Below are 14,139 nucleotides of genomic sequence, written 5' to 3' on the forward strand. Positions count from 1 at the left end.
ACCCAAGCAACCTTATTTTCTCTGTCATGTTTTTTCGTAGTTTATGAAAAAAAACAAAATTGAAAAACAAACAAAATACTCCACTATACGCCCGAATACATCAACCAATTCCATACCTCAACCAATCTAAATAATAACTTCCTTATAAGTGTATACAACCACAGATAGCACTGTGTGTACTGACCAAGCAGCCAGGACTGCAGGGCAAGCACATGCACAGAATTCACTAATGTGAATTTTATAAGTAAATTTCAAATTTTAGGAAATGTTTTTTTCAGAATGACTATTTTAGCACAACACCGGACATTCTCTTTGACTTTACTTTAAATATTAGTAATTTTGCTATTAAAGGACAACTGTTAACTAATAATATCTTCTTGTTTATTAAGACTTTTTATTAAAAAAATTTAAAACTAATAAAACATTTTTTTCACTTTTTTATCTGGCTGAACAGCCATGTTGAGGCAGGTTCTATTGTTATCTAACCAACTACTGTTCAACATAACTTGCCTATAGGTCCACGCAAGGCAATCAGAGCAGGAGACAAGTTTGGTTGAGCAGCAGTTGCTCAGATAACAGCAGTAGAATCTGACACAAAATAACTGCTCAGCCAGGTAACAAAGGGACATTTTAAAAATAAAAATAAAAAACAAAACAAAAAATCAATACATATAATTAAACAAATCGTTAAGATCCATTATATGTAATACACTTTTCAAAATGAGAAGTAAAAACTTGATGACCCTTGCCCTTTAAGAATAACAATAAATGTCTATCCGGTGTCTCTTTATCTGTCCTTTTCTAAATGATCTAAGAACCAAGCCATGGCATTCATGTTCAGTCTTTGAACTAATTGCAGAGATGTGACTTAAAAAAAAAAAAATAAAGTAAAAAAAAATGTTATGTTAATGTACAATATTTTTCTAATAATGTATCCTATTTAGTAAAAGAAATAGTGAATATCATTGTGGAGTGCTCTTTAAGATTATTGAAAATATATTCATTTTATTAACTTGAGTGTTTAGAGACCAGATTACTGTTTTTAAAACTGGAATTCACTTTGTAATTTGACTAATTTTATTTAAAAGAAATGCAGATTGAACTTGTGAATACAGATTGAGTTTCTAATTACTATTATTCTGGACGCTAATTACTGTTACTTCAAAGTAACAAACAATGACAAGTAACAACATCCAAATGAGATACCTTCAGGATATCTTGCACAGAGCAACATACCTAAAATAGCTAGGACCATTCCGTCTTTTAAAACTTCCATAGAACCTGAGCACACCAAATAAATTGCCTGCAATGCATCTCCCTGCCGTAGTAGGTACTCTCCAGGAGCACAAAAGGAGGTTTTGATATGCAGAGATAGAGACCTGAGGCATCCGCGACTAGCGCTCTCGAAAAGGGAAAGTTGTAGAATTTCCTTGTTCAAGTGCATGGTAATATCTGAGCGCAGCTCATCTGGAAAATCTTTCAAAAGCTGTCAAAGGAAAAAAAAAATAATGGAAATTAATAGAACTCAACTTACAAGTACTTCATTGTGAGTTTCGAGTTCTCAATTGTTTCTGTTAGTGACAAACAACCCTGGCAGTTAGCTATAATGTGCTCATCTATATGCCAGCACAAACAAACAAAAATAAAAACACAATCAGCATTTGTATTAGATATGAATTCCGAGAGAATAAACAATCTAAGGAACTCAAAGTTTATCAATAATGAACTACGTATTTCAATATCACAGTAAAAAAACATTCACATTTTATTTAGCATGCATAAAAATTGATCAACACAATTTTATTAGAAAATGCTGCAGATGATAAAGGATTGATAATACCTTGGAAAAATTTGTGGTTTAGGTTACAGAAGAGTCAAAGAGTTGGAGGACGTTAAGATGAACCAGGAGTTAAGTCAACAAGAACCTCCCTCACATGAATTCTGCCTATGGGTGCAAAGAGTGAGCTACAAAAAAGTGACAGCCATGTTTTAATTTTGTCTTTGAAGGACCACTAAAGTCACACATGCCACTTCATCTTAATGAAGTGACCTGGGTGCTGTGGTCTTGTATGTTTAACCTTGCAATGTGAAACATTGCAGTTTTGGAGAAACCACAATGTTTACATTGCAGGGTTATGCACACCTCTAGTGATGTTATAAAAACTGCCACTAGAGGGATAAAACCCATCACATGACTGCAGCCCCCATAGGAAAGCACTGATTCAGTCCTTTCCTATAGAGAAAGTTGCAGCACGGACAGAACTTGCCAAAGATGCACATCTGGAACCCAATGGTCCTCAATGAAGAGCATTGGATTGGATATCAGCATAGAAGGTCATGTCTCGTATGTGATGCAGTGGGTGGAGGATAGGTAAGCAAAAAGGTAAGTAAAATAACTTCATTAAACCTTACGCTAATGCGTCTAGAACTTCAAGCACATTAGTGTTAAGCCAGTTATCACAACTCATTGTTTAGTTTTAAGTTATCATCACTCCTAATCTCTAAATTCTAGTGGGGTTTAAAGCAGGTGTTACAAAAAAAAGTAAAAAACAAAAAAACATTATGTTAAAAAATACAAAATGTTTATCTAAACAAGAAGCCATTTTAGTGTACAAATGATGTTTCATGCAAAAAAAAAGACAATAATATATAAGATTTAGTTTTACCTCATGAGAATCAATCCCATTATTGACTGACCAATTGGTCTGGAAATATTCAAGCATTCTTTGCTTTAATTGCTGTGGCAGGTGATGTACCCGTATAAAATCTTTTAGATCTTTAGTTCTTGTGTGATACAGTGACCATCTGTTATACATTCTCTGTATTATAGCTGTAACGTTACCAAACACCAGGGCATGCATCAAGGCTGTGAAATATGATGATAAAAATATAGATTAAAAAAAACAATCACATTGAAATATCCTCCAAAACCGCTAAAGATGTTAGAATTTTTAAGTAAGGACATTTTCACTGGTTACTTCGGCATCATTGGATATAACTTCATTATGTAATTTTGTCTCATTTAGTACCCAGTGAAGTAAATGTTGTACACTTTTTTTTCTAATTTAAATTTTAAATTTTAAATTTTTGCCGTGCATATAATTAATACAGGTACCCCAATGGCATTACTCAAGCTGTTTGGCATAGGTAACAAGTAGGGTAAGCGCTAGACAATGCACAGTTTTATAATATATGAAATGTTGTACTTTTTTAAATGTCCACTGCATTTGTAAGATAAATAGTGAGTCTCTTATGAAACAGGTGTCTCCTGTAGTTTATCCTAGAGAATATTCTTAAATCAAGATGGTGGATTACAAAGGATACCCGCTGTAATGTGTGCTAACAGAATATTCGAAATGGGTACAAGTATCTGTAAAGATCCAGGAAGATAGTTTATCAGAAGAACAGTGCTGACAATTTAACTCTGGGTTATCTACTAAACCAGGAGTAGAAGCGAAAGGTAAATGAACATCTGGAGTATCTCCATAAAATTAAGATTCTGATAATATATTTCATAGTATAAGTAAAAAATATTGTTACAAGGTAGAACATGAATGCAGAACAAGAGATTAGACATTCATTGGTCCCTTGATATGTTGGCTGGGAGGCTATTCATATCTATTAAACTACCATCTCATCTAACAGAGTATCATAATTGCAAGAAGGAATGTTCACAAGTGTAACGGAACTCCCCGTACTCCGACCGAGTACCTTCCGTTGATGGACGCTTTCTAGCTTGCGCCGAGGACCACAAGCACCGCACCGGACACCACAACCACTGCATACTCCACAACCTCCGTAGCTTAACTGGAGTCTCGCCGTCTTCCTTCCACCTTGGATCCGCTTCTGTCCTCCAGGACCGTGTGGGAAAGACCTCTCCCCCAGGAGAGCATATCAGGAACAAGCTCTTAAAAGAGCTAAGTGATTAAAGCTCAAGGGAGAATGCAGAACATAGCAATCCCCAGTGTGAATATAGCTGTCCCCTCCAACCACGAGACAAGACCACGTGTTGAGGGTCAAGAAGATCTGTTTACCTGGCACCAAAGGGCCTTCTTTTATGCAGGTTTTACAGATACAGTATCCCCCACAGGGTTTTTGTAAAATAACCAATAAAGCACGTAGTATATAGTAAAACCACACCCATTCACTGCCACAAAATCCTCCGCTCTGCCTGTGATATAACTACTCAACACAATAGACTAAACTTAATTATCACAGGCAGAAAATATACAGTTTTTACACATACACTGTAACTTTAAAACCACAAATCCAATCTTCATAAAAATTGATATTATTATTAATCAGCATACTTGAAATATGAACATACTCAAAAATCATGCAAATCCTTCCATTAGTTCAAAAGTTAGTCAGAAGTCCTTTGTGACCGACCGCAGGCACATTTTCCTGCCCAAAACATTTCCATAGATTTGGGCTGTGCGGTCGGTCAATTTCACACTGAAAAAATGATCCCATTCGAACATGCCTTTGAATGTTCGAACGGGACTCAGTCTCTGTGGCTGAAAACTCAGTGCAGGAGAAGGTAAGGGTCAGCGGTGTTCGTTGAAATGTGTAGACGATTTTAGTTCCATGGATTTGGTTACACATACCGCTGACCTCGTTCGAATGAAGAAAGATGGCCGCCGCCACGTGTTCGTTTGTCGAATGGCGGCCACTTCGACTACTTCAGAACTTCGGCTGCATCCGAAGTGCCAATTTAAAGCTGCAGAGCTGCTCCAATACAATTTAAAGGGACAGCAAGAGTCTTTTAAAATCCAATCTGCTAAAATAGTCTTTAACAGACAATATCTTCCAGGGGCCATAGTCTTAAAGAGGGCGTTGTTCACCAAAGTCACAATATGCCCACAGACGGTTCTTAAAGGGCCATACACAGTCCAATAAAAGTCCATAAGCCCAAATGTTGGTTTAAAAGGGTACAATCTCCCAGGGCCATAGTCACAGGGCAGGAGGCTGGCAAGCAGGCCTCTCCAGGACCAAGTGGCGAAGGGCACTTAGTCACAACAAGAATCTCTTGTTGCTGAATAATTGTATCCTACTATAAATATGTATATGCATAAGAATGCATTGAACTTGTGCTCCATATGTCATTTCAAATATAACTGTAATACAGATACACATTACAAAAACATCATCACAAGAACAGACAAAAGAGAACATATGGCGGTACGTAAATGTTATATCAGAAGTGACTTAACAGTATGTTTTAAAGAAGCATTATCACTAATGGGATTCTTCACAATCAAATAACCAAAAGTTATCTGTTGGTTGTGCTAGTAATTTTTTCAATATCTCATTAGTTGAATTTTTATACTGGGTGCACTAGGCACATCATATAAACTAATTAATCCTTAAAGACCGATACATGGAGCTCATGCATGTTTGTGGAACTGTTGAAGAAAATGCATTGTGCTTGTATGGAATTACTTAGTGCCCAACTGCGCATTAGTGTGCCCGAGGCATCATAGGGCACCAAAGTCACCTACAATGCTATAGTGAATTTTTAAAAACTTATCTCTACTGCTTGCTCACCCCAGTAAATTTTGCTATAGTTTTAAGTTTTTAAGGTTCACCCTTAGGAAACTGTTAGTGCAATAAAAGTACAAACAAGCAAATTCCCAAATTAATAGCATATGTAGCCAAAAATGAAGCCGAGAACTTTCCAGCTTAACTGTTGGCGAGCTTTATTTTTTAAATTCACTTAAGATGGTCGATAAACTGTCTTTCACTTTTAACCCTTTATGGGGTTAACCATTTTAAGGGTGGCAATTCAGGGACAGGAGACTGGCCACCTTGTGTACCTGTTCAGGGGCAGGAGACTGGCAATCCTGTGGACCAGTTTAGGGGCAGGAGACTGCCCATCGTTTAAATCTGTACAGGGAAAGGACACTGGCCATCTTGTGGACCTGTTGAGGGACAGGAGACTAGCCATCTTGTGGACCTGTTGAGGGACAGGAGACTAGCCATCTTGTGGACCTGTTCAGGGGCAGGAGACTGGCCATCTTGTGGACTTGTTCAGGGGCAGGAGACTGGCCATCTTGAGGACCTGTAAATATTGAAGATCTAAACACCTTTAAGGATTTTAGATGTGGAAACACTCGGACCATTAGAAACATAGGGCCAGGGAAAGGGAATCGTGGAAATGTGATCTTTATGAACAGCTGTACCCACTGCAGACTTTTCCAAGCTCTGCCTTGTGACATGTAGGCGTAACAGTAACATTTGAACTTTCATTGATCAGTGGGGGTTTATCATGTTATGCCATACCTATACTTTTATATTAACTTGTTATATAAATATATAAATACACATGTTTCCATATGAATAGACAATATAATCCCTATTAAACTGTATTAAATTATTGGAATAACAGACTATTTATGGACCAATATATAGCATTTTGTGAATATTTATATATATATATATATATATCCATACCTATTGTTGCTAATGCATAATTCTTGGTAGGGTCACATTTGGACTTTTCAGTTCAATCAGCTATATGCAGGACATGACAATACAAAAATTACAGAACACCTAATTAGAGTTCTTTCATCTTTAGATCACTCAGATTTCTGTAATTGGTCTTATATTAGTAACAAAAGTAAACTCCACCAGTGACATTTATCAGCACATCAATTATATTGATATCACTATGTTAAGAAGAAAAAATATATATCTTCTTTTAAAAGACAGAAATATGGAATTGAAGCATTTAACTACATTATTAAAAACAGATCAGTCACTGTGGCAACATTAATACATTTTAAAGCTCATGGTAACATAAATTTACTTCAAGCTGCTTTTAAATGAACACTATGGCATTAGGAATACAAATTTGTATTCCTAATGCTATAATAACCCTGTCCCTAGTTCTACATAGGTCATTTCCCTCCTTCCCCTCTTTTGCCATCAATATAAAAAAATGAAGTTTTAGTTACTATATTCCAGTGCCAAAGCACTGTTCAGCTCCCTATCTCCTGTGACATCATGGAGGAGGTATGGCCTTCTCCGTCAATGTCCAATCTTCATACAGGATGCACATGTGAGCACCACAAGTGCATTTAAACTTCCACATAGGAAAGCATTGAGTTAATGCATTAGTATGTGGGTTTCTGCGTCATGTGACTGAGTTTTACTTGGTCAGATTAGCGGAAGCACCTCTAGTAGAGCTCTACTATTTATAAAAAAACACAGATTTATTTCAATAAATGAAAATACCAGGATGCAGTTTTATTGCACAAGTAATGTGGGCTTGGGGGATAAAATAAATGTGGGCTTGGGGCATTAAATAAAGCCATGTTCTGTTTTAGGGATCTTAAATAGTCTTTAGTCCTAAGATTTAAAGGAGGGAGACATCAGTATCAGAATACTTTCAAAATGGACATATTCAAAGGTAAACATCTCTTTTCCCAAAACAATATATATGTTATTTTTGGTGAATTAGCTATATAATGCATTGTAACAGTAAATGGGTCCTCTTCAGAAGGTGTTCCCAATAAAGAACTGACTCAATATACATTTGATTCACATTATTATATCTTCTTAACTACTTGTATTTGTATGGCAATAATATATTTCCTATTGAAGAAAAATATATATAAAACACATGCTAACCTATCTATTTTATCTAAAAACAAAAAAACTATTTGGAACTACATGATACTAATTCCAGGTAGAGAATCATGGAAAATTTAGTCCACATTTTCCTACAGTTTCGAACTCAGCCACTCCTGGAATGGGTTCGCTAATTATTTTTCTCCTGTTATAATCTTATCAACCACCTCACATGCCAAAGAGTGTATTAAACATATGACAAGTCATTATTCAAGTTAGATTTTGGCCTATACAAGTAGACTTCGTCTTATCAAATATTCAAAAGAAGTGTATGCTTGCTTAACATGAATTATTTTAATCTCTATGTTAGGGACATTCAGAATTTGCATGCATACTGTATGCTTGTATATGAATACTATGAAATAGTAAATAATTATGAAAGGCTCACTGGGCAGTAGTAACATGCACAACATAAGGTCCGACATTAAGAAATAACAGTAATAGGTTACTGCCTAATTTAAGGGACAGTCTTAGCACCAAAATACCTTTAGCTTAATGACGTGTTTTGGTGTATAAATCATGCCTGTGCAAAAGATAAGAACATCTGAAGTAAACACAGTGTGTTGTAAGATCTGATTGAAACTTTTTTTATGGAGGCTGTGTGAGTCACAAACAATAGAAGCGTGGCTAGGGCTGCAAACAAAAGTGATTTAACTCCTAAATGGCAGATACATGAGCAGTGAGAGTGCAAAACTTCTTCATTAAGCTAACATTGTTGTTTGTATCCATTTAAGTACAGGCTTAGGTAAAACTATACCAATCAAAAAAATACATACTTTTACATACATTTTTTGGGAATGTAATTGGAAAACATAAATTATGTAGTTAAGCAAGAATGACTGATCCAGTCATTAGCCCTAAAGGGGATAACTACACTGCTCAAAAAAATAAAGGGAACACAAAAATAACACATCCTAGATCTGAATGAATTAAATATTCTTCTGAAATACTTTGTTCTTTACATTGTTGAATGTGCTGACAACAAAATCACACAAAAATAAAAAATGGAAATCAAATGTTTAAACCCATGGAGGTCTGGATTTGAAGTCACACTCAAAATGAAAGTGGAAAAACACACTACAGACTGATCCAACTTTGATGTAATGTCCTTAAAACAAGTCAATATGAGGCTCAGTAGTATGTGTGGCCTCCACGTGCCTGTATGACCTCCCTAGTGGATTGTCTCCTGAGGGATCTTCTCCCAGACCTGGACTAAAGTATCTGCCAACTCCTGGACAGTTTGTGGTGCAACGTGAAGTTGGTGGATGGAGCGAGACATGATGTCCCAGATGTGCTCAATTGGATTCATGTCTGGGGAACGGGAGGGCCAGTCCATAGCATCAATGCCTTTGTCTTGCAGGAACTGCTGACACACTCCAGCCACATGAGGTCTAGCATTGTCTTACATTAGGAGGAACCCAGGGCCAACCGCACCAGCATATGGTCTTACAAGGGGTCAAAAGGATCTCATCTCGGTACCTAATGGCAGTCAGGCTACCTCTGGTGAGCACATGGAGGGCTGTACGGCCCCCCAAAGAAATGCCACCCCACACCATTATGACCCACTGCCAAACCGGTCATGCTGGAGGATGTTGCAGGCAGCAGAACGTTGCCACGGCGTCTCCAGACTCTGTCACATGTGCTCAGTGTGAACCTGCTTTCATCTGTGAAGAGCACAGGGCGCCAGTGGCGAATTTGCCAATCTTGGTGTTCTCTAGCAAATGCCAAACGTCCTGCACGGTGTTGGGCTGTAAGCACAACCCCCACTTGTGGACGTCGGGCCCTCATACCACCCTCATGGAGTCTGTTTCTGACCATTTGAGCAGACACATGCACATTTGTGGCCTGCTGGAGGTCATTTTGCAGGGCTCTGGCAGTGCTCCTCCTGTTCCTCCTTGCACAAAGGCGGGGTAGCGGTCCTGCTGCTGGGTTGTTGCCCTCCTATGGCCTCCTCCATGTCTCCTGATGTACTGGCCTGTCTCCTGGTAGCGCCTCCATGCTCTGGACACTACGCTGACAGACACAGCAAACCTTCTTGCCACAGCTCGCATTGATGTGCCATCCTGGATGAGCTGCACTACCTGAGCCACTTGTGTGGGTTGTAGACTCCGTCTCATGCTACCACTAGAGTGAAAGCACCGCCAGCATTCAAAAGTGACCAAAACATCATCCAGGAAGCATAGGAACTGAGAAGTAGTCTGTGGTCACCACCTGCAGAACCACTCCTTTATTGGGGGTGTCTTGCTAATTGCCTATAATTTCCACCTGTTGTCTATCCCATTTGCACAACAGCATGTGAAATTGATTGTCACTCAGTGTTGCTTCCTAAGTGGACAGTTTGATTTCACAGAAGTGTGATTGACTTGGAGTTACATTGTGTTGTTTAAGTGTTCCCTTTATTTTTTTGAGCAGTGTATATAACATTTTTCATCAACATTAAGCATCACCAAAACACTGCAGAAGAATATAAAGTGCCCTGTTGTTCCTGTAAAAAAGAAGTAACTAATGAACGATAAATTACTAAAAATACAATACCTGTATGGGTTCAAAATGAGCATTGCAAATAGCTGTATGGTGAATTCAGTGCAATAAATAAACTATGTTTGTTTCTTGGTCTTGTCTAGTAATTTTTCAGCAAAACCAATGAGAAGTGCCTACTGTGAAAAATAGTCCAGCAAGAAAATGCTATTTTGGCTGGAGCAAAATGAACTACTTAATCAATTCAAACAACAAGTTGGAATGATACGCCATTATTAAACCCACACAAGGAGACTTATGTGGACACCCTCTATATAAATAAACACCTATATTACTACGTGTTATAAATAATGATACTATTTTTTGTAGCTAATTTAGTATTTTTTTAATTCATTACTACCTGCTGAAACAAAAATAATTCAAACATGTATTTGCAAATGATTTTACCTACCTGAGGTTTATGATCTAACTAAGGTTTGTGATCTAATTGAAATGGTGAAGATATTATTAAAAAGGAAACAGAGAGTTTTTTTATTAAAATAGATACGCTCTTGAGAATCAGGGGTGGTATTCTTTCTTTAGATAAACCAGATTCAGAAGAACATATCATACCAGTGGCATTTATATATTTTACAATATGTGTGTGATCCCATCACCCAATAATCGTCCCAATAGTAAAGGGATTCTAAAAGAAAAGAACTAAAAGTTAGCTCCAGTTCTAGAAGGGGACATTACATCTTCCAGCAAAACAGATTGGGGCAAGTTTGACAAAAAAAAAAAAACTCCCATAGGAAGTACCTTGCAATTTACAGGTCCTGCATATGATGGCAAGGACAGAAAAGCAGTATAGTATAGCAGTATAGCATGATATGGTATATGGACCTTACTACGCCAACAAGGGAAGCTACTGCTCATGCCATAGTCAAAACCAGAGAGAGTAGAATTGAGAATCCTGATAATTGACTGGGAACTGGAGTAATGAAGAATAATGAGTGTTCAAGACGTTCTTCTGGTAGAAACAGCTCTTTTCAGAAGTACAAGCTGCCTTTTAGATTTTGATAAAGTATCGAATTCTGGCTATTGATGAAGGAGAATTTTCAGAATCTCCAAAAGGCTAAATACAAACTTCTTCAGCATCTTGATCTTCATCCTAGCCATAGTCGGCCTCAGTATCATAAAAAATATTACATTTGGTGAGAAATAATTAGGTTGCAACTTCAGACTAAAGAGACTAACCAAACAAAGCAGCCTGATATATCTGAAGGACATGGGTCCCCTTTGTTACTGATTAGAAAAAAGTCTGAAAATCAGTGAGTTTAATGCTGGACTAGTTACATCACATGTCTCTGGCTTCACGGCGGTACAATAACCATTCAGGTATGTTTACAACTTTTTCTCTGGATGGGCCAATCATTAACTACTATTGTGTAAAAGCATTCATACCAATCAGTGTTAATCGTGTTCTATAAAGAAACAGTGATGTAGTTTTGACTTGATATTTCACTACACATAAATTCTCTTCTCAAAAACGTTGTTATATTATTTGTTAATATGATTAACCTTTAAAGGTTCATGAAATACACATGCATAAATCTATATTTTAACTGAACACTGTAACTGCATATCATCAAAAGGTTAATTTGACTAATTTACTTATTTTGTTTCAAATTGAATATGTCCTGAAATCTGCATATAGCTGTTAAATTGCAATATTATGTAAAACATATTTGGCCCCAGTTGAAGTGTGGATACACTGGATACAGACTTTGATAGTGATTAAATTTCCATGCTACATCACGGTATATTAAAAAAAATTGAAATTAAAACTTCACACTTATTTTAGACTGCTAAGATATTTACTGTAATGAATATATAATTTTAATACAAAAAGAGAAGTCCTGCGCTCACTCCCATCACTACTGGCAGCAAGGACCACAGTACACATCAGCCCCAAGAAATAGTAAAAACCAATGAAAAGAAAAAGTTACCTGCGCTCTCTCCTTAATCCCTATGTATATTTAGACAAATGGAGGTCATTTAGTTGCTCCAATGGCCATTGGAGGGAATGCCCGTCTGCCAACGTCAAGGCAGACCACCCTAGGCGGGTCCTACACTGACCTTTCACCTTGCTTCCTGGAGCTTCTGGCAAAGATATCTCTAATGAGACAGAGAGGGGTATTTTTTATATACACCCCTATATACTTATTAACCCTTAATAGGGAACACATGGGATGGGCGGCAGCATTGTAACCAGGCTGTGTGATACAAACTAAATACAAATACAAAAAGAGAAGTCCTGTGCTCACTCCCATCACTACTGGGCCGTCAGCAAGGACCTCCATTTGTCTAAATATACATAGGGATTAAGGAGAGAGCGCAGGTAACTTTTTCTTTTCTTTGGTTTTTACTAAATATTGGGGCTGATGTGTACTGTGGTCCTTGCTTCCCAGCCCAGTAGTGATGGGAGTGAGCGCAGGACTTCTCTTTTTATATTTGTATTTATTTTTTTTTACTAATTTCCTATCCTTTATTGTGATTTCAACCCCCTTGTATATGATCAATGTTATTTAAACTATTTATTGCACATTTTGGAACAGCCCAAAACTAAAATTACCTGAAACATTACGTATTGTTTTGCCATTTTGTAGCTCAACAAAAAAAGATTTTTTGACTAATATGGAAAATAAACGAATGGAAAGCAAGGAGGAGAAAGAGGCAATCAAAATGAATAGGAGACTGAGAGAGATTATACAAAGTAGTTTGTTAGAAATGAAATAGATGTAAGTATCTCAAAAAGATAATGAGTTTTAAAGGAATATGTATTCATAATTCTTTAGTGTTCTGCTAACTATTTAGGCTTCTGCCTCCTACTAGGTTTTAAAAAACAAGAGTTACTTACCTTTTAACCCTTGCTGCCACTGGCCTCCTTGCTGCTGGTTCCACCTCCTTGGCTGAGATCTTCAAACCTGAAGGTCCCATATGGAAAAATTGGGAGTCTAGTGAGCATGCATTGAATCAACGCATCCCTATAGGAAATGTCCAGTGTGTCACAGTGACAACCACTAGAGGTGGACTTAGAGAGCAGTGTAAACACTGTTTACACTGTTGACCCTGTAGGAACAGCCTTTATGCCCCAGAACCAGTATGTTGAGCTGTAGTGTGTCTGGTGACTATAGTGTCACTTTAATTTATGGCAATGGAGAAACTTGAATGGCTCAATGGTGGTAAAACTGACCTACAAGGTACTGGGGACAAATAATTAACTGGATGTAATGTAACAGCCATTTTTGTTCTTTTATTACCAGTAATCATATAATTGTAATAGATACAAAATGTTTTTACCTACCTCCAATTAGCATTATACAAATAGAGAAGATCTTTTCAGCATCAGTGTTGGCAGAAACATTTCCAAATCCAACACTAGTCAGGCTGCTGAGTGTAAAATATAGAGAAGCAATATAGGTACTTTTTATAGTCGGACCACCCTGCGTATTATTGCTATAAAATGGCGACTCCAATCTTTTTCCCAGCTCATGAAGCCAACCTAAAATAGAAACAGAAAAATATATATGTAATACAATTTTGTTATAATTGTCTAACTTGAATGCCAGTATGCAGTTATTAAATAATGTAATAAATATAGCTGTGGTTTGCTCTATTTGCCCAAAACCGGTGTTTATCCTTACAAAACTGGAACTACTTTGGGAATAAGCAATGAAATTAAATGGCAAGCATCTTTTAGGGACTATAGTAGCATAATAATATATTATATAATATATATATAATATATAATATTTAATACTATATTAAATACTATAATATATATAATATTTAATATAGTAAAGTTTTGCTCCAGTTTTGCCTTGGTAAAAAAAAAAATATATATCTTTTTGTTATATATTAGTGAATAAAATAAGCGACTCATAACAAAGTTTATAAAACTCCATTTGTAACAAGTGATTCTAGCTGGATTAAGTGCTGTTCTCTGTCTTTTACCATGGAAAGAATGGATTATGTTCATGCAAACAT

General features: G+C 36.8%; 1 protein-coding gene across 1 annotated transcript in view; it reads right to left on the reverse strand.

Moving 5' to 3' along the window:
* Positions 1-14,139, reverse strand: part of KCNH8 (potassium voltage-gated channel subfamily H member 8) — a 461,858-nt gene that overhangs the window by 53,071 nt on the left and 394,648 nt on the right. The window contains exons 8-10 of the mRNA XM_063452300.1: positions 13,457-13,654; positions 2,667-2,866; positions 1,237-1,486 (exon numbers count right to left, since the gene is read on the reverse strand). Coding sequence (XP_063308370.1) covers positions 1,237-1,486; positions 2,667-2,866; positions 13,457-13,654 — 648 coding nt within the window. The remainder of the gene's footprint in view (positions 1-1,236; positions 1,487-2,666; positions 2,867-13,456; positions 13,655-14,139) is intronic.

This window comes from Pelobates fuscus, chromosome 4, assembly GCF_036172605.1.
Source record: "Pelobates fuscus isolate aPelFus1 chromosome 4, aPelFus1.pri, whole genome shotgun sequence".
NCBI classification, from domain to species: Eukaryota; Metazoa; Chordata; class Amphibia; order Anura; family Pelobatidae; genus Pelobates; species Pelobates fuscus.